The 27937-nt window shown below is 40.8% G+C and overlaps 2 protein-coding genes across 2 annotated transcripts in view; one reads left to right on the top strand and one right to left on the bottom strand.

The window, feature by feature from the left end:
* The window catches only part of CFAP61 (cilia and flagella associated protein 61), a 135271-nt gene extending 135091 nt beyond the window's left edge, over nucleotides 1–180 (bottom strand). Inside the window, exon 1 of the mRNA XM_070747004.1 lies at nucleotides 51–180. The gene's annotated coding sequence lies outside the window, so the exon portion shown is untranslated. The remainder of the gene's footprint in view (nucleotides 1–50) is intronic.
* Nucleotides 181–194: 14 nt separating this feature from the next.
* On the top strand, nucleotides 195–24448 carry CRNKL1 (crooked neck pre-mRNA splicing factor 1). Its single transcript, XM_070747002.1, has 14 exons — nucleotides 195–333; nucleotides 2918–3070; nucleotides 4724–4815; nucleotides 4926–5084; nucleotides 5717–5883; nucleotides 6213–6391; nucleotides 7771–7941; nucleotides 11056–11247; nucleotides 12308–12367; nucleotides 15336–15416; nucleotides 18817–19056; nucleotides 22247–22348; nucleotides 23452–23700; nucleotides 24216–24448. The coding sequence occupies exons 1-14, from the start codon at nucleotides 286–288 to the stop codon at nucleotides 24378–24380; spliced, it is 2058 nt and encodes a 685-aa protein (XP_070603103.1). The 5' UTR covers nucleotides 195–285; the 3' UTR covers nucleotides 24381–24448.
* Nucleotides 24449–27937: the final 3489 nt, after the last annotated feature.

The raw sequence follows: 27937 nt of genomic DNA, 5'->3' as shown, positions 1-27937 counted from the left end.
AGGGTGGCTAAATGCCCATCTGCAAGCGCAGGAGTCTATCCAAGGCTCACCTCCCCAGGAGCGGCCACCTTTTAAGAGCAGGCACGGGAGCTTCTGAGGAACAAAAAGCACGGCTCCGCTGCGGATGCCGAATCCACTCGACGGAGATCGAGCTTGTTTGTCTGTTCCTATGGCAACCAAAAACCCAGCCCTCTACGGCGCAAGGCTTGCTGGGAGGTCAAAGTTCAAATTGAAGAGGAGCAGGAGGAGGAAAACGCGGCATAGATTAATACGACGGGAGAAAAGATGGCGTCCACGGCGGCTGGGAAGCAGCGCATTCCCAAAGTGGCAAAGGTGGGCAGAGGGGGGGCAAAGTGCGAAGTTTGTCACTGAGCGCACAGACAGCCGTGGCCTGTTTACTCTGATTGGATCTCGCTGAACTATAAATTATATAAAAGTGGCTTATAACAAACTATAAGTGTTTATATAATATATAATATATATTATAATTTATAATGGGCAAAAGTAGGCGGAGGTTAGAAAACTTGCTGTGGCGGAACCTGAGATTTTTTAGGATGTGTGGAAAATAGGCATGATGACCCACCCGATCAAAAGGAAGCCAGGGTAGATCAGATCGTTGTGATCTGTCACCGAAGCACTCCGGAATTTATATTCTAAATAAAGGCGCATTAGGTTCAAGTTTGCTTTTGGATAAAAAAGAAACTCTAAACCTGATTTTATTTTAAAGAAAACACCACAGAATCCTATATTTGCTTAAATAGGAACTGCAGTTATAGTAATGTCATCAGGGACAACTTGCACAAATTGTGGAAAAAAATAATACTTCATTACACTTTCTGTCAACTTCGATGTTAGAAGAAAAAGTCTGTTTACTGCACCTAGATGAAAATATTGCAAAACACATGGGTAACAGCATTGGGTTCAATAAGCTTTATTCCTAAATTAATGCAATTGCAGCCTGAGATGATTTATGGTCAAAATGCATACAGTCCACAGCTAACCAGACTCGATTTATCCAAATAATTACTGTATTGTTCATGCAAAATGTTTTTTTAGAAATTCTTAGAAATATGATTTTAGAATAGATTTTCTAAAGTCTATTCTAGACTTTAGAATATAAAATGGTTCCTATTGCCCAAGCCAAGTTCTCAAACTGGAATTTATATCTGAGAGATGGGCAATTAAGTATCACAAATAAAATAATGGTGAGTTTCAAGTCAGGAAATAATAAATAACAAGAGTCAAAGTTGTCAAATATCTTCATTTTTCCTTAGGAAGGAGGGGATGGATGGATAGATGGTTGTAGATCTGGAATGGGCAAAAGATATATCTCTAAGAGAATCCCAATAACATTGACAGGATTTGTGATTAAGAAAGAATTAATAATATAAACAAAAGTTTGACAGTCTTTTTTGCTTGTTAACTATAAAACAATGGAATTGTAATACATTTTTAAACAGGCTGTGAGCTATTTCTTTAGTTTAAGCCATAAGCTTTGATATACTATTTTATTTTGCTTGTTATATTTCAAAAAGTACCGTAAGTTAGTGGTCAGTGAGGGACTTGAAAAACAAACTGGAGTTCTAAATAACCAACCAGAGGTACATAAGAAATGCTGTGCAATATTGTTGCAGAAGGTGAAGAAAGTATCTGAAAGAAGCTATGAAAAACCATCCCGTTCTACTTACCCTTTAGTAGAGTACAATGCCTTTGCTTTCTCAGTATGGATAGAAACACCAGATCTTAGCTGCAAAAATCTGGGTACTTATACAAGGAGAAACAAAGATCTGCATCCTTTTGCTATTATCTAGTACTTATATGAATTTTTGCAGCTGAATCTAATAGGCTAATCATTGCGTTGCCTTCTGAATAATAGATTAAGGAAAGGATTTGTTCTGTAAAGAGATCTCTGTTTCTGATCACAGAGAGAATTTTATTTTTCCACAAGAAAAAGACTAGAACCTCTTTTGCAAGTATACATGCCAACGGTTCTAGGTCAAGGGTTGAGAAGGCAGAATATACAGTTTGTTAGTAATGAAATGAAGCTTTAAGATTTAATTTTAATATTTGAGCCAGGCTTCTATCAAATTTTCTTGCAAAAACAAAATAATTTCATTTTGTGAGACTCTTATTCTTATATCTGGTTTTAGCATCATATAGTTTACATTAGTGAAATTCACACTATAGTTTAGGTCTGCCTAATCAGGTGAAACCTTCATGGATATAGCTATCATGTGTAGTAGATGGATCAATATGAAATCATTCTTTTCCCTTTCCTTTCCTCTTCTCTCCTCCCCTCCCCTTCTTCAACTTATCACAGTTAAGGACAAAGTTCTGTTGCTATGCAAGATAGTTGTTAAGTGAGTTTTGCCCCATTTTATGACCTTTCTTGCTACATTTATTAAGTGAATCACTGCAGTTGTTATGTTACTAACATAGTTAACTCAACCTGTCTTCCCCATTGCCTTTGCTTACCAGAAGGTCGCAGAAATTATCACATGACCCCAGGATATTGCAACCATCATAAATACTGTACATGCCAATTGCCAAGCATCCAAATTTTGATCAATGTCCATGGGGTTGGTGCAACATTTGTAAGTGTGAAAAGATCATAAGCTACCTTTTTCAGTGCTGCTGCAACTTTCACTAAATGAATGGTGGTAATTCAAGGACTACCTATATCAATTGCAGTGTATTAAATATTAGACACTTAATATACAGTACCTGCTTATAGTGTGCATCTTCAAGCACTTTCCAAAGCAGAAAATGTTGGCACTGTTTACCAATGCTACCAGATTTCAGCAGGGGGAAGGGTTTCTGAGGCTGTATAGTTATGGGTTCAGTGCCACATTCAAGATGTCAACTCCAAAGACGGGTTTCTAAAATACGTTGTATTTTTAAAAATGTTCCCCATCAGGTGAAAAATAAAGCTCCAGCAGAAGTACAGATAACAGCAGAACAACTATTGAGAGAAGCAAAGGAAAGAGAACTCGAGCTTCTTCCCCCACCTCCTCAACAGAAAATCACAGATGAAGAGGAACTAAATGATTACAAGCTTCGGAAAAGAAAGGTAGATAATACATGATACTTTATAATAAAATACTGAATTGTTTTATAATAAAGATTTGACCATTCAAAAACTCAAAGAAAAGCAAGTGTAAGACAACAAATAAAGGTCATAGACTGGTATGGTATTTTACAAATAGTAAAACAAGCCTAGCCACATGAAGGGACATAAGATCAATTTGTTTGGATAATAACTGTAAATAAAATGGATTTGGGATTCCTGGTAGATGAGGTATTAACCATCACAATTCAGAAACACATAAAAACCCCATGGTTTAATGTTTCTGAAATTTCTTCATCCAAACCCTTTTTCAGATAGAATTCCCAGTGGTTTCTTGGGACAAGGTTTTGGGAAGGCATTAAATCTGGCTTGAGTTAGGGTTTTTCTGAATTTGGGGACAGCTATTTGGTATAATTGTGTAGCTGGTTTGAAAAAAAAGTGAATGGTGGTCCAAGAATACATGGAGTCCATGGAGAGGGGTGACATACAAGTCGAATGAATGAATGAATGAATGAATATAAATATAAATAAATAAATAAATAAATATTCTTTCCTGCTATTGTAGTCCAAGGGTGGGTTCTAATTTACCTCACTGCTGGTTCGCCTCCCCACGCTGCTTGGTCACGTATCCCTTACACATACGCAGTGGGGGGGAATAATTTTTTTTAAAAAGGCAAAAACAACAAGGTCATCGCTTGCAGTGCCAGAAAAACTCAGCTTCTGCATGTGAAGAACACACACACACACCAGTGTGCATTAACTAAATTTTGTGTTATCACAATGAATGTAAGTAACACAAGATAAAGACGTATTCATCTTTGCTTTAAATATTACTTTAAGTTCGAAATACCCTAACTAATAAATCATTAGGGAATACAGTACATGGTTTTTATTTTGTATCTATTAATGTTTTAGATTTATATTACCTGGATAACAAATGCATTAATATAATAATAGTGAATATTATATTATGTGATATTTGCTAATATATGTTATGTTTGATTTATTCTGTTTTTGTACTTTTACATTTTGCTGATCATAGAATAAATAAATATTATTCTAGTGCATTGAAGTCTGTTTTAAAGTTCAACTACCACAAGGTAGCCAGGTAGTAAAGTAGTTATTTTTAGGAGATGGAGCTCTAGGCATTCTGCACAGAAGATTTTATATATATGGAAAATTAAAATTGGATCACTACTAATTACTAAAAGAAAATTTTGAATGAAGTTATGTTTCCCTGATTTCTTGGATATAACAGAATAAAAGGAAAGTGGTATTTTTGAGAACATTTATGAGAGATGTTGAAATCTGAACAGCATGGTAGCCTAAAGGTAGACTCTCCCTTCCTATTCTGAAGGTTGAGAGTTCAATTCTAAGCAATGACAAATGCACAAAGAGAAACTACCTGCTGCAAACTCTGTATGCACTGCTCATTCAGTCACCCTGATTCTACCCCAAATAATGGGATTACAGAGTCATTAAAAAATTGTAAGCACTGAAATTTGATTATACTGTTCTCTGGCTTCTGTATTATAGGCCAATTGTTTGAAATCTTCTTGATTAACAAATTTCATGTGCCATGGTCTGTCAGAATTTTCTGATACAGATTTTTGTGGATCTACAGTAGTTGAAGTAAACTCTTTACTTTTTCCCAAGACTTTTGAAGATAACATCAGGAAAAACCGTACTGTTATCAGTAATTGGATCAAATACGCACAATGGGAAGAAAGCCTCAAAGAAATACAACGGTAATTCTTGACAACCATTTTTCAAATTCTGAATATGAATATCTAATAATGTTCACTTATGTAGGAATTGAATTGGATATGCATTAATTTCAGTAGTGTATTGTTTTCAGGGCTCGTTCCATCTACGAGCGGGCTGTAGATGTGGACTACCGAAATGTAACTCTTTGGCTGAAATATGCCGAAATGGAAATGAAGAATCGTCAGGTTAATCATGCGCGAAATATCTGGGATCGGGCTATCACCACTTTGCCAAGAGTTAATCAGTTCTGGTAAGCTAAACATTTTCATTAGGTTTAGACATAAGTGTGTATGTGTGAGAGATGGGGAGCAGGGAAGAGGGAATAAATGTTGTTTTGGAGATTGCTGAAAAAAGGTTGAAGCAATGATTATGACACTTATTGTTATTTGCTGGTTTTCATCCAGGAGCTCAAATTGACATTGATAAGATTCCCTCTAGTTTTACTTCTGTAACAAGATTGTGAAATAAAATGGATTGAAGAACAGTGATTGACCCATAATCAACAGCCACCTTCTGTGGCTGAAAGCAGTATAATTTGAGTGGTTCGACCTTACAACTGTAAGACTTCATTAAGTCTCTTGTCATACATTTGCTAACTAATTTTCTAGTGGCAATTCCAGTTTTGGAATCCATTCCAGTTTTGGAAATTGTGGAATTGTCACAATTTTCTTGTGGCAATTCCAGTTTTGGAATCCATTACTATAGGGTTAGTATGCTTAGTATAGTATGCTAAGGACCAAACATTCCAGATCCAAGTTGAATATGAGGTTGCTTTTAAAAAAAATATTTACTTATTTATGAAGAATTATTTTTACTAGCTGTAAAAAGGTCTGTTATTTATAAATCTAAATGACACAAACTTCCTTTTTTTAATTTTAAAAGGTACAAGTATACTTACATGGAAGAGATGCTGGGAAATGTTGCTGGGGCCCGCCAAGTATTTGAGCGTTGGATGGAATGGCAGCCAGAGGAACAGTCATGGCATTCCTACATTAATTTCGAGTTGAGATATAAGGAAGTGGATAGAGCACGTTCCATTTATGAGAGATATATCCTTTTAAGTTAAGGTTTGGATTAAATGCAACATTTTTTTTGTTTTCATTTTTTGTTTGTATTTTGCATTTTTTAGTTTTTGTGCAATAGGTGCATCTTTTGATTGCACAAACATTGATGAAGAAATATGCACCATCATTGCTACTATATTAAGTTGCATCTATATATAAATTATTTGGGTTTTTTAATTGCTCATCTTGCCACCTTGTTTTCCCAAGGGAAAAAAATGTTTTTATATAATTTTGCTAATTATTGGCTGCAGGTTGATCTTATACTAAACTTTCAATGAAATACATCCCGTTTCAAGTTCCTTAATGTCTTTTACTTGTCATGGTCCATCCCGATGTTAAGAATTGGATCAAATATGCTCGTTTTGAAGAAAAACATGCTTACTTTGTGCATGCAAGAAAAGTATTTGAAAGAGCTGTGGAATTCTTTGGAGAAGATCATATGAATGAACATTTGTATGTTGCATTTGCCAAATTTGAAGAGAACCAGAAAGAGGTAACATTTTGTTTGTTTTATAAGCAGCATTATGGCTGCTTCTTTAAAAGAATTTTTGCTTAATTTTCCATTTATGTTTTTATACAATTTTAAAATGCCCGTTACAAAACTATAAACATAATATACAAGCTTATATTCAAAACATTCTGTTCTTCACTTATACCTTGAGTGTAAGCTGTTCTTTATGAATTATCCCTTTGTCTTTCTTGTCACATGATCTCAACAATCTCCTATGCATGTGGATTCTCTAAGAATGACTGAGTATGTACTTCTGGGATATCAGGAGTTATGTAAGCAGGAAAAAGTGACATCAGTCTTCTCTGTCAAGAGGGTGATAGAAGAGACCTAATAAGAGGCTTGGCATCCACCTAGTCCTGATCTTCATTCTGATGTCTTAAAGAAACAGTTTTATTTCATTTAGTCTCTAAAGTACAGTAATACCTTGTCTTACGAACTTAATTGGTTCCAGGAGGCGGTTCATAAGGCGAAAAATTCGTAAGATGAAACAATGTTTCCCATAGGAAACAATGTAAAATCAATTAATGCGTGCAAGCAAAAAAAAAATTGCAAAAACGGCGCTCCGCTGGGCGACGCTGTCCTTCTTGAAGTCCACGTTTCGGCCGGCCAGGAAGGATGTCTTCGTGACGTCAAAGCTCCACCCATGGAATTCCCTATTGGGATTCCCCACCTCCGTTTGAGCTTTCCAACTGGCCGACAGCTCCGCGGCTATTCTGGCAAGGTGACAGCCGGGCGGCTGGGCTTCTCAGCGTTCTCCTGAACGCCGAACCTGAACTTTTGCTGAACTTCCGGGTTCGGCGTTCGGGCGGTGGGTTCATAAGGCAAAAAAAGTTTGTAAGAAGAGACAAAAATTTTCCGAACCCCAGGTTCGTATCTCGAAAAGTTCGTATGACGAGAGGTTCGTATCACAAGGTACGACTGTATTTAAGACTGAAGTTGGTTTTTTAAAAAATTATATATTAATCCCAAATTCTCTTGATTTAAACTAATATATACAGTTTCGACTATAATATTGAACTTCTCAATATTTTTATATTTCTATCATAGATGTGATTTATAACAGTACAAATTATGTAACTTGTAAACAATGATATAAACAACATTCCCCCCCCCCCCCCCCGGTTATGTGTTTGATTGGTTTTATTTTTTATTTTTAATATAAACTTTATTCTCATGTATACTAATATAAAACTATTCTGGGCTATTATTCATTTCTATAATACTCTTCAAGATTTCCAAAAAAATTTTTTCACAGAATCTGTTTTAACTGAAAATAAAGAGTACTGAATAGACTAATAAAGATCAGGTTAATCTTCTATTTTAAAGTCTTCTTTTTTCCTCCTTTTTTTTCTTTATTCCAGTTTGAACGAGTGCGAGTAATATACAAATATGCCCTTGACAGAATTCAAAAACATGAAGCACAGGAGCTCTTCAAAAATTATACAATTTTTGAGAAGAAATTTGGGGACCGAAGGGGAATTGAGGATATTATTGTTAGCAAGAGGAGATTCCAATATGAAGAAGAAGTAAAAGTGAGTGCCTGAACTTTAGGGGAATTATACACTTTAATCCCTTGATTGCTTTTGTTGCACTATAAATATAGAGTGTAAGTATGGGATAATTGTAATAGTGTTGACCTACATCCAGAATTGTTGTTAGTTGTGAAGTCGTGTCCGACCCATCGTGACCCTATGGACAATGTTCCTCCAGGCCTGTTTTGACCCAGGCTTCCTTACAAAGCATGAAGCAGAGTCTTAGTCTTGGTAAAACCTCTTTTATTTACACGACTGTGAATTCCTTTCATTCAGTCTATGTTCCCCTACTTTCTTCAATTTTAGCCTAAATTTTGCCACAAGCAGCTTATGATCCAAGCTACAGTCAGCTCCTGGTCTTATTTTTGTATTCTTCTTGACAAAATTCTCTACCAGCCTGTCCCGTGCTTCATTTTGTTCTCCATGGCCAAATTGCCTATTATTCCAATTATCTTTTGGCTTCCTACTTCGTAGCATTTGGCTTCCTAGCATTCCAATTCCTCATGATGATAAGGACATCCTTTTTTGGTGTTAATTCTATAAGGTGCTGTAGGGCTTTGTAGAATCGGTCAACTTCATCCTCTTCAGCATCAGGCACAGACTTGGACTACTTTGATGTTGAATGGTTTGCCTTGAATTCAAACTGAGCTATTTCTGTCATTTTGGGAATTGTAGCCCAGTATTGCTTTTCTTATTCTTTTATTGACTATGAGAGCTTTTATTGACTATGAGACTATTGAGACCGCCTTCTGCTGCACGAAACCCAGCGACTGATTAGGACCCAGAGTCCGCCTTCTCCGGGTTCCATCGACAAAACAATGTCGTTTGGCGGGACCCAGGGGAAGAGCCTTCTCTGTGGCGGCCCCGGCCCTCTGCAACCAGCTCCCCCCAGATATTAGGACCGCCCCCACCCTCCTTGCCTTCTGTAAACTACTGAAAACCCACCTATGTCGCCAGGCATGGGGAAATTGATTCCCCCTCAGCTGTCTCGCTTTATGTATGGTATGTTGAGTTGTGTGATGGTTCTTAATAAGGGTTTCTGAATTGTTCTGTTTTTAACATTGGATTTGTAGACTGTATTGTATTGTTTGCTGGGAGCCGCTCTGAGTCCTCGGAGAGAGGCGGCATACAAATCTAATAAATAATAATAATAATATTGAAGACTACTTCATTTCTTCTGAGGGATTCTTGCCTGCAGTAGCATACTCGGTGGTCATTTGAATTAAATTCACTGATTCCTGTCCATTTTAGTTTGCTAATTCCTAAAATGTCGATGTTCAGTCTTGTCATCTCTTGTTTGACCACTTTCGGCTTGCCTTGACCACATCCAGAATTTCCGTGTTCATATAAAAACTAGTCATAGAAACTCACCTGATGAATTTAGACAAATCATTATAACTCATCCTGAAGTTCTTCATAGAGTTATTGTTCTGTGGATAAAATGGAAAAAAGTATTACTCTGTATACCACTCACCATAAACTGCACAAAAAGTGCATCAAATAAATAGTACATTTTTCATAGTACAGTGATCCCCCGGTTATTGCGTCCCCGACCATTGCGAACAGGGTAATTTGCGATTTTTCAACCCGGAAGTCAAAATACCATCTACGCATGCGTGCCCTTTTTTTCTATGGGCACGCATGCGTAGATGGCAACCGGGAGATCAGCTGCTGGGCGGCTTCCCTGGGTCTTCCCCCTCTTGCTGGCATCAGCGAGGAGTTTCCCCACCGCCCACGCAAACTCCTCGCTGCCGCTCGCCCGCCCTTCGCCTGCCCACACCATTCGCTCCCCCTCTTGCTGGCGGGAGGGCGAGAAGCCCTCCCTAGCACCCGCTCGCCCGCCCTTCGCCGCTCGCCCGCCCTTCGCCCCTGGCCGCTTCTTCCCAGCGGAGAAATTCCAGCCCCCACCTGGTCCCGCCCGATCCTCCTCCCTGAGGCAGCTCGCCCTCCCATGGCCGCTTCCTCCACCCTCCATCGCAAGCCCTCGCCACCGCAGCCAACGCGCGCTGCGATCTTCAAGCCCGGCTCCTTTCGGCCCAGCATCCCGGGCCAAGCAGCTGCCTTCCGTGACTGAGCCTGGCTCGCCCGGAAGATCGTAGCGCGCGTTGGCTGCAGCGGCGAGCGAAGCCAAGCCGGCAGCAATGTCGCCGCCGCTGCAGCCAACGCGCGCTACGATCTTCCGGGCGAGCCAGGCTCAGTGACGGAAGGCAGCCGCTTGGCCCGGGATGCTGGGCCGAGAGGAGCCGGGCTTGATCCGCTGAGCCTGGCTGGCCCGGAAGATCGTAGCGCGCGTTGGCTGCAGCGGCGAGCGAAGCCAAGCAGGCGCGCCGTTCTCCGCTGACTCCTAAAGCGGGGAAGTTCGCCAGGAGTCAGCGGAGAACGGCGCAACTGTTTTAAAACGATCGGAGCTTTCCAATGAGTCCCGAAGACAAACGGCAAACTTCCGCGTTTGTCTTCGGGACTCATTGGAAAGCCGCGCGGGTGTTTTAAAACATCCCCTCCGACATGGGGGGCTTGCTAGCACCCCCCCAAACCCGGGTTGGGAGTTCGGGGGGTGCTAGCGAGCCCCCCATGTCGGCGGCGACGTTTTAAAACAGCCGCGCCGCCCCCCAATCTTCGGCTCCTCGCTAGCGCTGCGGAAGTTAAAAACACCATCTGCACATGCGCAGATGGTGTTTTTACTTCCGCAGCGCTACTTCGCAAAAACCCGCTCGTTGCGGGGGGTCCTGGAACGGAACCCTCGCAACGAGCGGGGGATCACTGTATTCCATTACAGTATTATCAGTGTATTATTAATGTTTTTAACCTGTTCTTTTGTACTAAAACCCATTTTTCTTTTAAAGAATATTAGACATTATTTTCTTAGACTTTACAAATTATGTTCATAAAAACCACGATTGTTGCACCGTTACTGTCTTTCTTATGTTGAATCCTTAGTAGTTCTGGAATTGTATACAGCAGTACTAATTGTCACCATGTCTCCTGCAAGGTAACTTCGTTAGCTCAATTGATGAATTAACAGAAACTCAATTAGTAAACCACGCTTTGACAATTACATTGATAATTTTGTACCATGCTTGTATTTCTGAAAGTATTCCCCATTTATCTTGAAAGGCTAATCCACATAATTATGATGCTTGGTTTGATTATCTGCGTCTGGTGGAAAGCGATGCGGATTCTGATACGATACGTGAAGTTTATGAAAGAGCCATTGCCAATGTTCCTCCAATTCAAGAAAAGCGACACTGGAAAAGATACATCTATCTATGGATCAATTATGCACTCTATGAAGAGTTAGAGGCAAAGGTAAAAGAAAATGACCCATGAATCTTGCCTTTTCATTGATTAAATGAGGCTTGATCTAGGAACTTAGTACTGTACAATCTGTTAGCATGTGTATACTTTTACACTCTGATGAATCATTCATATAGCTTACTAGATTCCTAAGAAAATCACAGAATACAAGAGAGTAGACTAAGTTATATAGTTTATAACCATACATTAAAAAAACAATACAGCTTCTGCAACTGTCACTATCAGTCAAAACAGTATAAATTGTGTATTAATTTAGGAAAACCTTTAACAGTTCCATTAAAAAAAAAAGACTTCAGTTATTGCTTTAAAAAAGACAAAAGGATTATGGTCCTCTTTATAACCCCTCCCCCAACACTTAAGCATTGTGAAAATTAATTGATTTCTTTATAGTATACAGTATAACTATTATGATAGGTTGGAAAAATGCTTTGCATAAATACTTTTTTTCTAATCATATTCAGTGTTGGCATGCATTAAAAGGTAGTAATAAACCTGTGTGAGGCAATGTTTCCATATGCAGTGTGCCATTGCTGAAAATATCACTATGAGTATTTCACATCAAGTGGGGATCTATGAAAGCATTATTGGTGCAGAGTTGATTGGATTACGTGTCATCAAATTGGTGTCGACACTCCACAACCATTTTTTCCCATAACTTAGCATATAATTGATCATACCACATTGATACGTTTTTATTATATTTTATAGCTGCCCATCTCACATAAGAGTGGTTCATATATATCCAAGTTATAAACACTATAAGGTTTTAAAGAGGCTTGCCACCTGCTCAGAAATTAGCAGTATTTTTTTTAAATTACTGATGTGATGTGTTCTGAAATTACAGTCCTAGACAGGTGAGCAATTTTATTTTGCCCTACACAGACAAAAATGTTAATGGGTCAAGTTGGAAATGAAGATTTTCAAGGATTTTTCAAGTAGTAAGAAATATTTTAGATGATTAAAATGTAGCTAGATGTCATTTTTTCCTAAAATATTTTGAACTTGTTTTGCCTTGTTTCAACTCTATCACATAAATTGACTTGTCTTTTAGGATCCAGAGAGAACAAGACAAGTGTATCAAGCATGTATTGAACTCATTCCTCACAAAAAGGTATTTATCTTTGTTGTTTGTGTGTATTGTGTCTTAATTAAGGATGCATCCTGTTTTCATTAACTTCATTCACATGGTTCCAATTCCAGTCTGATCATATTACAGTGGAACCCCGACATAAGAGCTGCTCTACTTACGAGCAACTCGAGATAAGAGCTGGGAGGGGAGAGATATTTTTGTTCTACTTACAAGCCCAAATTCGAGATACGAGCGCCAAGGAGCTGTCTCCTGAAGCCGAACGCTAACTTCCGCGTTCGGCTTCAGGAGACAGCTGCAAAGCGGCGCGCGTGTTTTAAAAGGTTGCAGCTGGCCTGGGGGGCTCGGGGGGTGCTTGCAGCCGGCCTGGGGGGCTTGCCAGCACCCCCCCGAGCCCCCCAGGCCGGCTGCAACCTTTTAAAACACGCGCGCGGCTTCGCAGCTGTCTCCTGAAGCTGAACGCGGAAGTTAGCTCTTTTTCTTTCTCTCTTTTACCTTCCCTTCCTCTATTTCTTCTTTTCTTTCTCCTTCCCACCTTCTTCCCTCCCTCCCTTCCTTCACTCATTCCTCTCTTACTCTCTCTCCCCTTTCATAAGTTTCCTTGCTTCCTTCCTCTGTTCCTGTCCCTTCCCTCTTTCCTTCCTTCCTTCCCACCCTCCGTCCATTCATTCACCCATTCCTCTCTTGATCGCTTAAAGCCGGTCCCTGGTGCAACCTCTGTCCTACAGGATTGGGTGGCAGAGAAGTTGAACATATGTAAATTTAAAAGTTTAAGAAAGTTTACAAGTTAAGTGAAAGAAACTTCATTATTCATTTATATGTACATGTACATTTCTTCATTAAAAACTTGTCTTTCTGCATAATTTAGACTAACTTTGTGAGTTTTTTGAGGGCTGGAACCAATTAAAATTATTTACATTAATTCCTATGGGGAAAAGTCGTTCGAGATAAGAGCTGCTCGACTTAAGAGCCCAGGTCCGGAACGAATTAAACTCGTATCTCGAGGTACCACTGTATATATGTTATTACAATGCAATTTTTATACTATCAGCAACCTCATACCTAAGAATTATCTACACATAAACTGAATAAGTGTATAACTATATAGAGTAGATTTCAGGGCATCTAAGCAAATACCGTGTTTCCCCTATAATAAGACATGTTCTGATAATAAGCCCAACAGGATTTTCAGGTTATGGGTTTAAATAAGCCCCCACTGAAAATACCTCCCCCCCCCAGCTACTTTCCAGGGAGGGGAGTCGGCAGCCACTCTTTTGGCCAGGAGAGAGAGAGAGAGCAAGTGAGAGGCGGGTGTGTTCACAGCCCGCAGGACTAGCTCAGCTCCTCTGGGCTTTGCCTATAGCAATTTGAAATGAGACATTGATCCCTGCTCTGCCTCTGCCTCCTGTTGCTCACTTCTCACTGCCCCCTCAGCTTGCCATTGACCCTTTGGCTCTGCCTCCAGCCACCATTGTCTCCCTCGCTTGCCTTCTACCAGCTCTTTGGCTCTGCCGCTGCCCCTTCAGCTGTGCCTCCTGCCGCCACTGCCTCCCTCACTTGCCTCCCACCACCTCTTTGGCTCTATCACTGTCTCTTTGGCTGTGCCTGTCACCACTGCCTCCCTCCCTCGCTCATTCACCCACCACAGAAAGAGTGGCTCACATCCGCGAGAGCGATAACGATAGTGAGAGGCAGGTGCACAACCCCACCCCCCCACCCCTGCAGGACTAGCTCAGCTCCTCTGGGTTCTGTCTATGGCAATTTAAATACAATACACCTGGCACGAGGCTGCCTCCCATACTCTGCCACTCATACACTGGCGGCTGCTGCTGCTACCTGCTGCCTCTTCCTTCCCATGCTGAAGGACTCCCCTCCTCGCTCGCTCGCTTTGTAGCTTTTCCTTGGCTGTGGTGACTCCTCAGCTGCCCAAAGCGAAGGGAGCGTTTCTTTTCTCTGGGCGCTGACAGAGGTTTATTCCCTGTCCAAGCGCCCAGAGAAAGGAAAATGCTTCGTTCGCTCTGGACTGCCAAAGCCTCCTTAAGCGCCACCAAATGCTCCTCTGGCAGCCCAGATGGCCGGGATTAAAGGGGGAATGACAGGAAACTGGCCGGGCCTTTGTGCCGCTCTCAAATTTCCTGGGAATTTTTTCCGGGATCAGGTTCTTAAATAGAAAATAGTTCTTGAGTAGAGGCAAAAAAATCTTGAACACCTGGTTCTTATCTAGAAAAGTGCTTAAGTAGAGGTACTACTGTACTATTACAATATACTGTACTATTCATAATAAATGAATGAAATAAATAATTCATTTATTATGTATCCCTTTCTTCAGACTCCTATCAAATGATAAATTCTATGAAACTAGAAAATGAATCAGCTAGTCGTTATCACTAGCAATTTAGATTATAACGGAATGTATAAACTGCTTTAGATTATAACTGAGTTGTCACAAAGTGCATGAGAACCAGAATAAAACTAATAGAAATTATTTATATATATATATATATTTATTTATTTATTTATTAGATTTGTATGCTGCCCTTCTCCGAAGATTCCAAAGACAAATTATAATTTGTCTTCCTGTTTTCAGTAACATATTGTCCAATTTTACGTTTTCAGAAATCATGTCTTGTCTGGTAGCCATATGGGCTGACGAAATAACATATACCTGCTAAAGATACTCTATCCATATTTTGTTCTAATGGGTTTCAAGAAAATTACTTTATTGAGGAAACCAGGCGACTGAGTTCTAGTCCATCCAGTTGGGTGACTATGGGCCAGTCACTCTATTCAGCCCAACTCATGTTATAGTGTTGTTGTGTGGAAAAGAGGAGGAGGAAGGAGCCACCTGGAGTTATTTATAAAAACAATGGTGGGATTGAAATGAATAAATTAAAAATACCAAATATTTGTGGTCTTAGTCATTTTTTGTATGTATGAAAGCATTGTTTTTAACTAAAATTTAGCCAAATTTTTATACTATTTCTCCACTCAGTTTACATTTGCCAAAATATGGTTGCTCTGCGCACAGTTTGAAATCAGGCAGAAGAATCTCAGTCATGCCAGGCGAGCATTGGTAAGTAAAATGAAATGACTTTCTTGTTCTAGAAATATATTGATGAAATTGGTTGATCTCTTTTGAAAGCAATGGAACAGTTGAGCCAGCGGAACAGCTTTCCTCCAGACATTGAGGGCACTCCAATACTGGATGTTTTTAAGAAGAGTTTGGACAGTCATTTATCTAAAATGGTATACGTTCTCCTGCTTGATCAAGGGGCTAGACTAGAAGACTCCCAAGGATCTTCAGATCGTTTTATTCTATTCAATACTTTAAATTCTTATTGGCTTATAGTAATATTCCAAAAATTTTTTAAAGTACTGATACTTTTTATGTTGTGTCAGACCAAGGCTATAGTCTTATAGAAGTAATTTAATGTTTATTAAGGTCCCTGTCCTAAATAGTTGGTAGACAGCTGAATTTATATTTGTTCCTGTAAGGTAAACCTCTTCATTTCCTATTAGAATAGATGTTCTACCACTTTTTGCCATTTTGTCAAAAACTCATCTGGCAAGTTGATGGTAATTTCTAAAATATATAGAAGGGTCAGGTCCTTCGTAACAAATTGACTTTCCCTATAAAGAATGCCCCAGGCTTAGCTTGATTTACAAAGTTGTGAGAAGGAAAAAACAAATCAAAAGACTTTTTGTATATACCGATGGTACCATTAAGCAAGTCTTCCTGTTTATACCGTGTTTCTCCAAAAAGAAGACCCTGTCTTATTTTCTTTTGACCACTGAAAAAACAGCTAGGACTTCCTTTTGGAAGGTTCCAATTATTGACTCACCTTGCAGCAGTAGCATTGACAGCCCCACCCAGCAGGAGCCCACTGCTGGCTCACTTCTGCAGAAGTTTGCTGCCACTCGCATGCATCACCTCTGTTTTGCCTTCAGATGCCTGCCGGAAACTTTCACCTTCAGATAGCTGCCAGAAAGCATCTGCAGCCGATAACAGAGCTCTGGATTGATCTGGAGCTCTGTTATTGGCTGCAGATCCCTTCCGACAGGCATCTAAAAGCAAAACAGAGTCCGGAGTGGCGGCAAGTGGCCATAGAAGAAGGCGACGCAGGTGTCGGGGTGTGCAAGGCCTGGTAAGTAGGGCAGCTCCACCCACATCCTGGGGTGGACAAGGTCTTAATTAAGGCTAATTTTGTGGGTGGGGCTTAATTTGATCACATGCGCTCAAAAACATGATAGGGCTTTTCAACGTAGTCAATACCGTACTATCTTTGTTTTTGCTATTATTAAAATTTATTGAGTTCCCAACTCTAATGGCTTCTTTTGCAGCTAACGTTCTTTAAATGTTGAAATATGCCTGCAAAATGTTGGAATTAATCTACCATGCTCATTATAGTTTTTGGTCTTTGTACACCATTTTAATATACAGTGAACCCTCGAGTTTCGCGTCCTCAAGGATCGCGAAAGGGCTATTTCGCTAGTTTTCAACCCGGAAGTAAACTCCACCATCTGCGCATGCGTGCCCTTCCACGCATGCGTAGATGGTGGAGTTTCCCCGCCGGGCAGAGGCTTCCCTAGGTCTTCCCCCTCTTGCCCCGGTAAGACCCCAGCGGCGGTGGGCTGGAGCGTGAGCTTGGGGCACCCTAGCTCCGCTTCCCAGCTGGGAAGCGGAGCCGGCAACAGCGTGGGCGGGCGGGCGGCGCGCGCGAGCTTGGGGCAGCCTAGCTCCGCTTCCCAGCTGAGCGGATCTGGGGTTTCCCCAAGCGCGCGCGCGTTGCTGGGGCCGCTCCCCAGCTGGGGAGCGAAGCCGGGGGTTCTCCAAGCGCGCGCGCGGATCTGGGGTTTCCCCAAGCGCGCGCGCGTTGCTGGGGCCGCTCCCCAGCTGGGGAGCGAAGCCGGGGGTTCTCCAAGCGCGCGCGCGTTGCTGGGGCCGCTCCCCAGCTGGGGAGCGGATCTGGGGTTTCCCCAAGCGCGCGCGCGTTGCTGGGGCCGCTCCCCAGCTGGGGAGCGAAGCCGGGGGTTCTCCAAGCGCGCGCGCGTTGCTGGGGCCGCTCCCCAGCTGGGGAGCGGATCTGGGGTTTCCCCAAGCGCGCGCGCGTTGCTGGGGCCGCTCCCCAGCTGGGGAGCGAAGCCAGGGGTTCCCCAAGCGCGCGCGCGCGTTGCTGGGGCCGCTCCCCAGCTGGGGAGCGGATCTGGGGTTTCCCCAAGCGCGCGCGCGTTGCTGGGGCCGCTCCCCAGCTGGGGAGTGAAGCCGGGGGTTCTCCAAGCGCGCGCGCGTTGCTGGGGCCGCTCCCCAGCTGGGGAGCGAAGCCGGGGGTTCTCCAAGCGCGCGCGCGTTGCTGGGGCCGCTCCCCAGCTGGGGAGCGGATCTGGGGTTTCCCCAAGCGCGCACGCGTTGCTGGGGCCGCTCCCCAGCTGGGGAGCGGATCTGGGGTTTCCCCAAGCGCGCGCGCGTTGCTGGGGCCGCTCCCCAGCTGGGGAGCGAAGCCGGGGGTTCCCCAAGCGCGCGCGCGTTGCTGGGGCCGCTCCCCAGCTGGGGAGCGGATCTGGGGTTTCCCCAAGCGCGCGCGCGTTGCTGGGGCCGCTCCCCAGCTGGGAAGCGGCCCCAGCAACGCGCGCGCGCTTGGAGAACCCCCGGCTTCGCTCCCCAGCTGGGGAGCGGCCCCAGCAACGCGCGCGTGCTTGGGGAAACCCCAGATCCGCTCCCCAGCTGGGGAGCGGCCCCAGCAACGCGCGCGCGCTTGGAGAACCCCCGGCTTCGCTCCCCAGCTGGGGAGCGGCCCCAGCAACGCGCGCGCGCTTGGGGAAACCCCAGATCCGCTCCCCAGCTAGGGAGCGGCCCCAGCAACGCGCGCGCGCTTGGAGAACCCCCGGCTTCGCTCCCCAGCTGGGAAGCGGCCCCAGCAACGCACGCGCGCTTGGGGAAACCCCAGATCCGCTCCCCAGCTGGGGAGCGGCCCCAGCAACGCGCGCGCGCTTGGAGAACCCCCGGCTTCGCTCCCCAGCTGGGGAGCGGCCCCAGCAACGCACGCGCGCTTGGGGAAACCCCAGATCCGCTCCCCAGCTGGGGAGCGGCCCCGCGCGCGCGCGCTTGGAGAACCCCCGGCTTCGCTCCCCAGGAAACCCCAGGCGTGAGCAACGGGGTGGGCGGGCGAAGGGCGGGCGGCGGTGGAAGTAAAAACACCATCTGCACATGCGCAGATGGTGTTTTTACTTCCGCACCGCTACTTCGCGAAAAATCGATCATCGCTTGGGGTCCTGGAACGGAACCCTCGCGATGATCGAGGGTTCACTGTATAGTAAAAATAACAAGATGTAAATGTAATAATTCAAAAAGTAGATCTTTAAGGCAAAGATACTGCATTTTTAGAACAAGTCTGAAAAAAAGTGTATTTCAATTTTTATGCTTGTATAACTGCACTTTCTTGAGAAGCTTTGAAGAACTTCTTCCTTCTTTGTAGGGGACATCTATAGGTAAATGTCCAAAGAACAAACTATTTAAAGGCTACATTGAATTGGAGCTACAGCTGCGAGAGTTTGATCGTTGTCGGAAGCTGTATGAGAAGTTTTTAGAGTTTACAGCTGAGAACTGCACATCATGGATCAAATTTGCTGAATTAGAAACTATTCTTGGTGACGTTGACCGAGCCAGAGCTATATATGAACTAGCTATTGGCCAACCTCGATTGGATATGCCAGAGGTAAGAGAGGTTGTGGGAAATGCTGTTCTCAATAATGTATTTTTGTCAGATATAGAGTGAATACATAGGAGACATATATTATTTTTAATTGTCTGTGCTTCTGTCATTCTAAGGGAAGCTTGCACAGGGATATGCTATCCCTTTGTTAACAAAAGACTCGCTATGGTGAGGGTGGGATGGGAGTAGTAGTATTGGTAGCGCTGGAATCAGTGGTCTAGTTGCCATTATGAACTAGATTGGCTAGAAGTGGACTGCTTGCTCAGGTTGAACTAGCTGCCTGGATTGGAGGAAGCTGCAGATAAATGGGGTTGAGTGCACCCAATAGATGAGGGAAAGGAGCAGTAGTGGTAGATTTTCCACTGCAGCTGCTGTCCAGAACTAAATGTAGCTGTTACATTTGGAAGTATCAACTGGCATTATAGTCAACTACATTCTTTTGTTTCATGACAGGCCCATCTTGCCCCTTCATGGAATTCAGGCAGCAGGTCTGATTGGTCAGGCATGCCAGGCACCATGCCACCTTGAAGGGGGCTTCGGGAAAACAAAAAAGGACTGCTTGGCAAACTGATTTTTTAAAATAAGCTCAGTAAACCTTCTTTCATCCACTAATGTGGGGCCCATATAAATGTTGGCATTTCCCTTAGCTTGTAGCAATTAAAAATAATAGTTAAATCATGAAAAATTAAATTTATCTAACAAATAAAGGCTTGGGCAAAGAGGGTATTTTATTGTTTTTCTAAATACTGAGAAAGTAGGGATCAAACATAATTATGTAGGGAATGCATTCAGAGCCTAGGAGTCAGAGAGAAGAATGCCCTCCTTCATGCTAGGTAGTTGAGTTTCTGGCAGTGAGTGAATCTTCAGAAGGGTCTTTTCTACTTCCCATGTACAGTGGTACCTCTACCTAAGAACGCCTTTACTTATGAACTTTTCTCAAGAATCATTTTCTACTTACAAACCTGAGCCTCTGAAACTGTAACTCTAAAAGGCGGGAAGAAGCCTCCTTGGGACTCTCTAGGAATCTCCTGGGAGGAAACAGGGCCGGAAAAGGTGGGGAGAAGCCTCTGTGGGGCCTCTCTAGGAATCTCCTGGGAGGAAACAGGGCCTCTACCCTCCCTGTGGTTTCCACAATCACACACATTATTTGCTTCTACATTGATTCCTATGGGAAAAATTGCTTCTTCTTACAAACTTTTCTACTTAAGAACCTGGTCACAGAACAAATTAAGTTCGTAAATAGAGATGTAATTGAATGGGTTCATAGTAAGAGAAGCAATCCTTCAGATAGCTACAAACAGCAGAGCTTGCTATCTCAGGCAAACTGGGTGGTATACAAATCAGTGTTAGCACTATATATTGTGCCTGATAACCAGATGCAACTAGTGCAGATCTTTCAGTACCTCTTATTAGTTAACAGCTTTCCTTCTATGTTTCCTTCTATGTTTTGCATGGGTTGCAATTTCCCTGCATTTTTCAAGGCTAGCTCCTTGGAAGGATGTATTAATTGCACTATCCAGAATGCTGCATTAGAAAGAATTTATATAATGAAGGTATGGATTAGTCACTAGGTCTGACAGGCTTAGGAACTGCAAAAAGGAATAATAGACATTGTTTTACATATTTCTCCTTGCCCCTACATTCATCTACAAGTAGTGACAGCTGGGTGTCAAGGGGCACTCTTAATGTCATACCAGTTCTCTTTAGAGGAGTACAACCCCTTCTAAACAAGCTTTACCTTAATCCCCAAGCCTGCCTTTGTCTTTAACCACAATACTTCCATCATTTCTGGATTTAATTTTAGCTTGCTTTCTCTGCTTCAGTTCATGAAACTTTCAAAGGATCTAGCTACTTTGGAATTAGATGGTAAGAGCAATAGAGCTTGGTGTCATCTGCATAATGATGACACTTCACTCCAAATCACCTGTCCAATCAGTCTCATTGTTTGTTTGTTTCTTTGTTTGTTTATTCAATTTCTATGCCGCCCTTGTCGTGAGACTCATTTTAAATAGTATAAAAACAAGACAGAACCCTATCGAACAGCCTAGGGTTGTATGGATTATAATTTCACAGTACTGTACTGCCTTCTAGAACCACTGCAAAATAGTAGTAACCTCAAAACAGTCCTGTCAGATGGTCCAGAAGACCACTGAAAACCATTGGGCAATTCAAGAGATCATCCTTCATGTATTTTTCATTCTAGGTTTCCCACCTAAAGTTATTAGAGCAGTCTCAAAATCTCATCCTAGATCAGTGATGGCAACCCTATGGCACGAGTGCCACAGGTGGCACACGGAGCAACATTGAAGGCACATGAGGTGTTACCCTATATCAGCGCCAATGCACATGGTTGTGCTGCCCAGTTAATTTCCGGCCTTATTTTCAGCCGTTTTCACTCTCCCCAGGCTTCAGAAAAACCTCCTGAACCCTGGGGATGGCGAAAAATGGTCCACTGACCTACTGGAAGTGCGGAGGCTTCAGTGAGGTCTGTGCACATGTGTGTGGGGGGGGGGCAATGAAGGGGGTTGGGGTTATGCGCATGCACGGGGGGGCATTGCATTATGGGTGTGGGTACGCACTTAGCATAGCATAGCATTTAGACTTATATGCTGCTTCACAGTGCTTTACAGCCATCTCTAAGCAGTTTACAGAGTTAGCATATATTTTCCCCAACAATCTGGGTCCTCATTTTACCCACCTCGGAAGGATGGAAGGCTGAGTCAACCTTGAGCCTGGTGAGATTCGATCTGCCAAACTGCTGGCAGTTGGTGATCAGCGCCCTATCGTGCGCACCCGAGCCAAAAAAGGTTCATCAACACTGTCCTAGATGAAATAAACCATTAGAATGTACTATGATCATATCCATTTAGAGTTCAAGTCTGGAGGATTGTTCATGAGATATATCAAGGAGTTGGTTTCAAACCAAGGAAACAAAGATGCAGGTTTATCTTTAGTTATCCAAATTAACTAGATAACTTTGGACCAGTCACATCTCTTACTGCAACATGCACCAGAGTTGATGATATAGGGGGGGGATGGGGGATGAAGAGATAATCAAGATAAATCCCCTTTAAAAAGTACATAATATAATTGTTCAGATTATTTTTCTCCATGTATATCCGTTATTTTAGGCACTTTTTGTAGTTTTTTTCTTTGTAAATTTGCTTTTACATTCCAAGTTTTCTTCTTCTAGGTGCTTTGGAAATCTTATATAGACTTCGAAATTGAGCAAGAAGAATATGAGAATACAAGAAATTTGTACAGGAGATTGCTTCAGCGAACACAGCATGTTAAGGTAAGGATTAACTCAGGCAATGCTGAGTTCCATTCTGGCTGCAGTAGCACTAATTGTGTGGGCACACTTCTGAAACTACAATAAATATGATGGCAGCTGGATTTTAATTTAGGCAATTTTAAGTGTTTTTTACATTGATTTTTTTAAAAAAATTGACTAGTTTTATAAAAATAGAAAAACTGATAAGAAGAAAATAAAGAAAAAGAAAAGTTGCATTATGTATATCATAAATTATGTTTTACATATTTGTTCTATTTAAATAGTGCTGCTCTTAAAGATGATGAAGAGTTTTCAAATTTGGAACAGCTGAGAAGACTAATATGACATATGAAGTCAAAGACCCATATCTGCCTTTTTAAAAATACTTATGAAATGCCCTTCTATGCTTCTGTTATGCTTCAAGGAAATGATTTCACCTTTAGCATAAAGAGAATTGATTCACTTCTAATCATATTATCCAGCACTATTTTGAGAATAAAAACTGAAGCATTTTTAAAATGTTAAAATATAATTGAAATAGAATTCCCATTTTTATGTTAAATGTTGATGGAAGTTAGATTTAATTAGAAAAAACATGAGTGGAAAATTCAGCCCTGTTCATTTTTAACATAAGGACTTACTTGAGATGTGCTTTGGGCTCATCAGTTACTATATATCTTTATCCATAAAGGAATCTCAGGCTGCTGGACAACATTTACTTCTCTGGTAGCTGCATGGCACAGGATTGCTGTTCTGTATACCTGCTTTATATATATTTTGTTCTTCTTATCTTATTTGAAATTAGGAGAAGATCAACATTTGACTCCCATTTTCTTTTCCTTACTTTCTTTGAAACATATTTCAGTTTCGGCAATACATTTCCTTTGGAGAAAAAAAATACTATTAGATAATTCTATACATTGCTTACAAGTTCTAATCTAAATAGTCTGAAATTCTTTCTAAAAGCTTTATTTCAAAAGACCAAAAATGTACAGTTCCATAATAAATAACAGTGTTTGAATATCATTAATTGAGAGAAATCCTAGACAGACTATAGTAAGTATGCGACAACTTATTTTATATACATAGATTAGCCTTTTATCATAATATTCTTTTTATTTTAGGTATGGATCAGTTTTGCCCAATTTGAACTCTCAGCAGATAAAAAGAACAATTTACCACGATGCAGGCAAATATATGAAGAGGCAAATAAAACAATGAGAAATTGTGAGGAGAAAGAGGAAAGGCTTATGCTCTTGGAATCTTGGAAAAATTTTGAAGAGGAATTTGGAACAGAATCCACCAGAGAACGAGTAGACAAACTTATGCCTGAAAAAGTCAAGAAGCGGAGAAAACTTCAGGCTGAAGATGGGGTAAGACTACTACATGGAAATCTAGCTTTCTACAAGTACTTTATATAGAATAGCAGTGTAAATATTGCAGGTAGACCTTATCAAAATAGACTGTTTTCTCCTCTTCCTTCTGATTATTCTTTTTGACTGATACTAATTAATTAGAGTGAATTCAAAGAATCCACAGAATCTAATGCCGTACTCTGTGATGTACATATGTAAAGGATGCAGAAGTTTATTAATATTTCATAGCAAAGCTTAGTGTTTAGGAAATATTATTCAGGAAAAATAATCTCATCTATTAGTATCTATTCAGACAACATAAAAGTTTCTGTACATCCGGTAGAGAGAGAAGGCATTTCCTTAGTTCTCTAGGATTTTTCAAACAAGCAATATCTACAGTCTAAATTGGTTTTTAATACAGTTTGTAAAAAGTAGCTGGATAGGAAAACAGCAAATGCTGTGTGGAAATGTCACACAGTTTAAAATATTTTTTGTAATAATGGAGGTTTGATTATGTCCACTTTTCTTTCTAGTCTGATGCCGGCTGGGAAGAATATTATGATTATATCTTCCCAGAAGATGCTGCCAATCAACCCAATCTCAAACTGCTTGCAATGGCTAAACTCTGGAAGAAGCAGCAACAGGATGAAAATCCAGAAAGAGATCCAGACAAGGATATTGATGAAAGCAGTCCCTAATAGTATCTTTGATTTCTTCTCCTTTATATTGTACAGATTTTGCTAATAAACTATTTTTTTAGAAAAAATTGGTAATGCTTGAGGTTAAAGTGACATGTTTTTAACATGAGCATTTAAAGACTAATGTATATAGCTGTGATTTACCCATAATATTGTAGAGCAGAAAAATCAGCAATAAGGAGTAACTGCCCTTTGAAGAAAGATAAGACAGACCTCATGATCTTTAGCTTAGAAGAAAGACATATACAGTGGTACCTCTACTTAAGAATGCCTCTGCTTGAGAACTTTTCTAAATAAGAACCAGGTGCTCAAGATTTTTTTGCCTCTACTTAAGAACCATTTTCTAATTAAGAACCTGAGCCCGGAAAAAATTCCCAGAAAATCTGAGAGCAGCACGAAGGACTGGCCACTTTCCTGCCATTCTCCCTTTAATGCTGGCCATCTCGGGCTTTTCTGGGCTGCCAGAGGAGCCTTTCGGTGGAGCTTAAGGAGGCTTTGGCAGCCCAGAGTGAACAGAGCATTTTCCTTTCTCTGGGCACTTGATGAGGGAATAAACCACTTCACTGTGGTGACTCCCTCACACTGCCTCCCATACACCTGGTGCGAGGTTGCCTCCCAGAGCATCTGGGCGTGGAAAGGCAAAAGAGGGTGCTCACCTCACCTTCTTCCTTTGGCAGCAACTGTCCTCTTCCTCTCCTTCCTCCTCCTTCTCCAACCCAAATTCTGAGCTTTTATTTCTTTCCTAATGGGTTTGCACGCATTATTTTGCTTTTACATTGATTCCTATGGGAAAAATTGCTTCTACTTAAGAACATTTCTACTTAAGAACCTGGTCACGGAACGAATTAAGTTCTTAAGTAGAGATACCACTGTACGTGGATAAAATTAAAATAAGGATTTTTTTCCATTCTCATATTACTAGAATCTAGGATCATTCGCTGAAATTGAATACCTGGAGGTTTGAGGCCAATCACAAATATTTCAGCACACAATTTTACAAGATTATATTCCATCCCAAAATTCAAACAGAGTAAGGGACATAACCAGGTAATTTTAATTGCAGCGCAGCGCAAATCAAATAAGAGCTATTACCACTATTCGCTTCAAAGGATTATGGAATAAGATGTTCAGAGTCTATCAGAGATTTTAGAAACTGGTTTAAGGGTGTCTTATAAAGAATAGAACACCTGAGGTCAACCTGTCAGAAGAAGTAAGTACATGGATAAGAAAATACATTTCTTATCCAAGAAATCCATAATCTTTGGCCAAACACCGCTAGTACTACAGTATGTCCTTGGAAATGTGCTTGTTTACCTACTTCAAATAATAACCTACTTCTGAGTAGAACAGTTTTTCTAAGGTTTCGGACAGCTATCTGGTACTTCTTTAGTCTCTCCACTTTCATATTTAGCTTGGAGGCAACAGTGCTCCTATGGATCTGCTGGCAGAAGAAACTGATTCAGACAAGACCTTTGAGCTATGTCCTGGCTCCTTAAAATTGGACAAGTTCTTGTTTCTGTTCCTCTATTGCTTTCTTGCAAAAGAAGCCTTTTGGGGAAGCCATTATGTCATTCTTTGCTCCCTGTTCCAACTCTCCAATATGGTCCTAATGCACATCTTCCCTCTCATGGGCATTCAAGAGGCAGTAAGTAACTCATAATATTCTGACACAAATTCTACCCTTGTGTACTTGTATTCTTGGGCAAGTACAAGAATGTGATGCTTGTATCATCGTTATTTGGAATTGAGGCTGGTTGTTGATTGGTATGTTATTTGATTTTTTGGGGGATAGATGGCAATTTCCATTTTACTGTCTTAATAATTTATTGGACAAAAAACATTCTTGTAAATAAAAATGTTAAATATTGGCATTTTGTAGCATGCCTATTTTTCCTTTTCTAATTAAAAGAATCTGAAAAAAATATTCAACGGTGACTGCACACTTTCAATTTACTTGTCAGTTATATTTTCCTGGCAATTACTTATTTACGCTTTGCAGTTATATTTTCTTATATTTCTGTATAGGTTTCTAAAATGGTAAAACTTAGATATTTTGTTGCATGTTGACATACTTCTTTCCTTAAAGTGAAATTCAACATTACTCAACTTTTTTAAAAAAACCCATCAGTTTCTATTTTTATGTTAATTGCCCTAATTGCCCTATAATATAGATTCATATTACTCTCAATAACAATCTATATCAGTTGCATTTCAAGCAATTAAAATTGTAAAGTCCTAAATATATTTTATTTATACATTAAGGCAATGAAAAATTTCATATTTAACAAAGTTTAGAATCAAAGTAATATCAAATTGGGTGTTAACTATCTGTTTAGTTAGTCTATTAAAAGTATAATCAACTAATCTTCAATTTAGGAACATTTTTAAAAAATGTTTTCCAAGAATATAGGATTAATTCTTTGTATGCTCTATTGTACAATTCCACATGTACTCTGAAGTGTTGAAATATAAGGCTACATTCATCATTTATCGAAATTAAATTTTTAAAAAGCAAATGTTGAAATAAGTTACCTACAATTTGAAAAGCTTTCTACAACACTCCCTTTTTCCAGAACGTACTGTATATTATCCAAAGAATTTTAACAGGCTAATTTAACATCCTTCTAGTGTCAAAATATAATTTACTATCATTGATAAAATCCAGAGTTTTAACTAAAGCAGTTTTTTTTTTATAATTCAGAGATGCAGCTCCAAAAGGAGTTATATCTGGAAATGAAAGGGCTGGATAGATGACAATTTAATGATAATGGCAACATTTACAGTTATGAATGGATAGGACTGCTAATTTCAAGTAATTTGGCAGGTTTCAACAAAATAGGTGCACATAAATGTTTGGAAACCCTTAAGAAATTTGTGAGTTCAACTGTCTTTTTTCTGTGACTCAACTTCCAAGCAACTGTAGCTGGATGACAGAATCTTCATTGATATGATCACCAGATATTCAAAAGGGGGGGGGGGGGGATCCATAAATCCTTTTAGCAGCAGATAACATATAAGACAAACATTTAGTAGGTTTTCACTTTCTTTAGTAAGAGAAATTTGTATCTACTTGATATTTTTAACTATGATTAATCCTAAAGAAAATAGGTCCTCATTCCAAAATTTTCCGTATTTCAGGAAAATATGACCAAACTCTAGGTGGAATCTCTTCATAATAGGCTAAAACAGCTACAACTTCTTTTCTTTAAGGCTAATATATACAATATATATTCTTAATATACAACTGACTAATTATTTGGAGAACCAGTTTGATATAGTGGTTAAGGCACTTGCTATATACCAGGAGACCATGAGTTCCAGTCCTGCTTCAACCATGAAAGCCAGCTGGTGTCTTTGGGGCCAGTAACTCTGAGCCCAACCCACCTAACAATTGTTGTTGGGGGGGGGGGGTATTAATGTTCTGTGCCTTAAGTCATTTATACAAATAATAAAGCTGGCACATAAAAATAAAATTTTGACAATCTTCTGAAAATGGCAATAAATCAAATACTTCCAAGCGAATATCCTAACTGTTCCTCTAGACCAGACCTGGGCAA

This window comes from Erythrolamprus reginae, chromosome 3 (genome assembly GCF_031021105.1).
Source record: "Erythrolamprus reginae isolate rEryReg1 chromosome 3, rEryReg1.hap1, whole genome shotgun sequence".
Classification (NCBI taxonomy): domain Eukaryota; kingdom Metazoa; phylum Chordata; class Lepidosauria; order Squamata; family Dipsadidae; genus Erythrolamprus; species Erythrolamprus reginae.
This window is presented reverse-complemented; position numbering and strand designations above follow the sequence as displayed.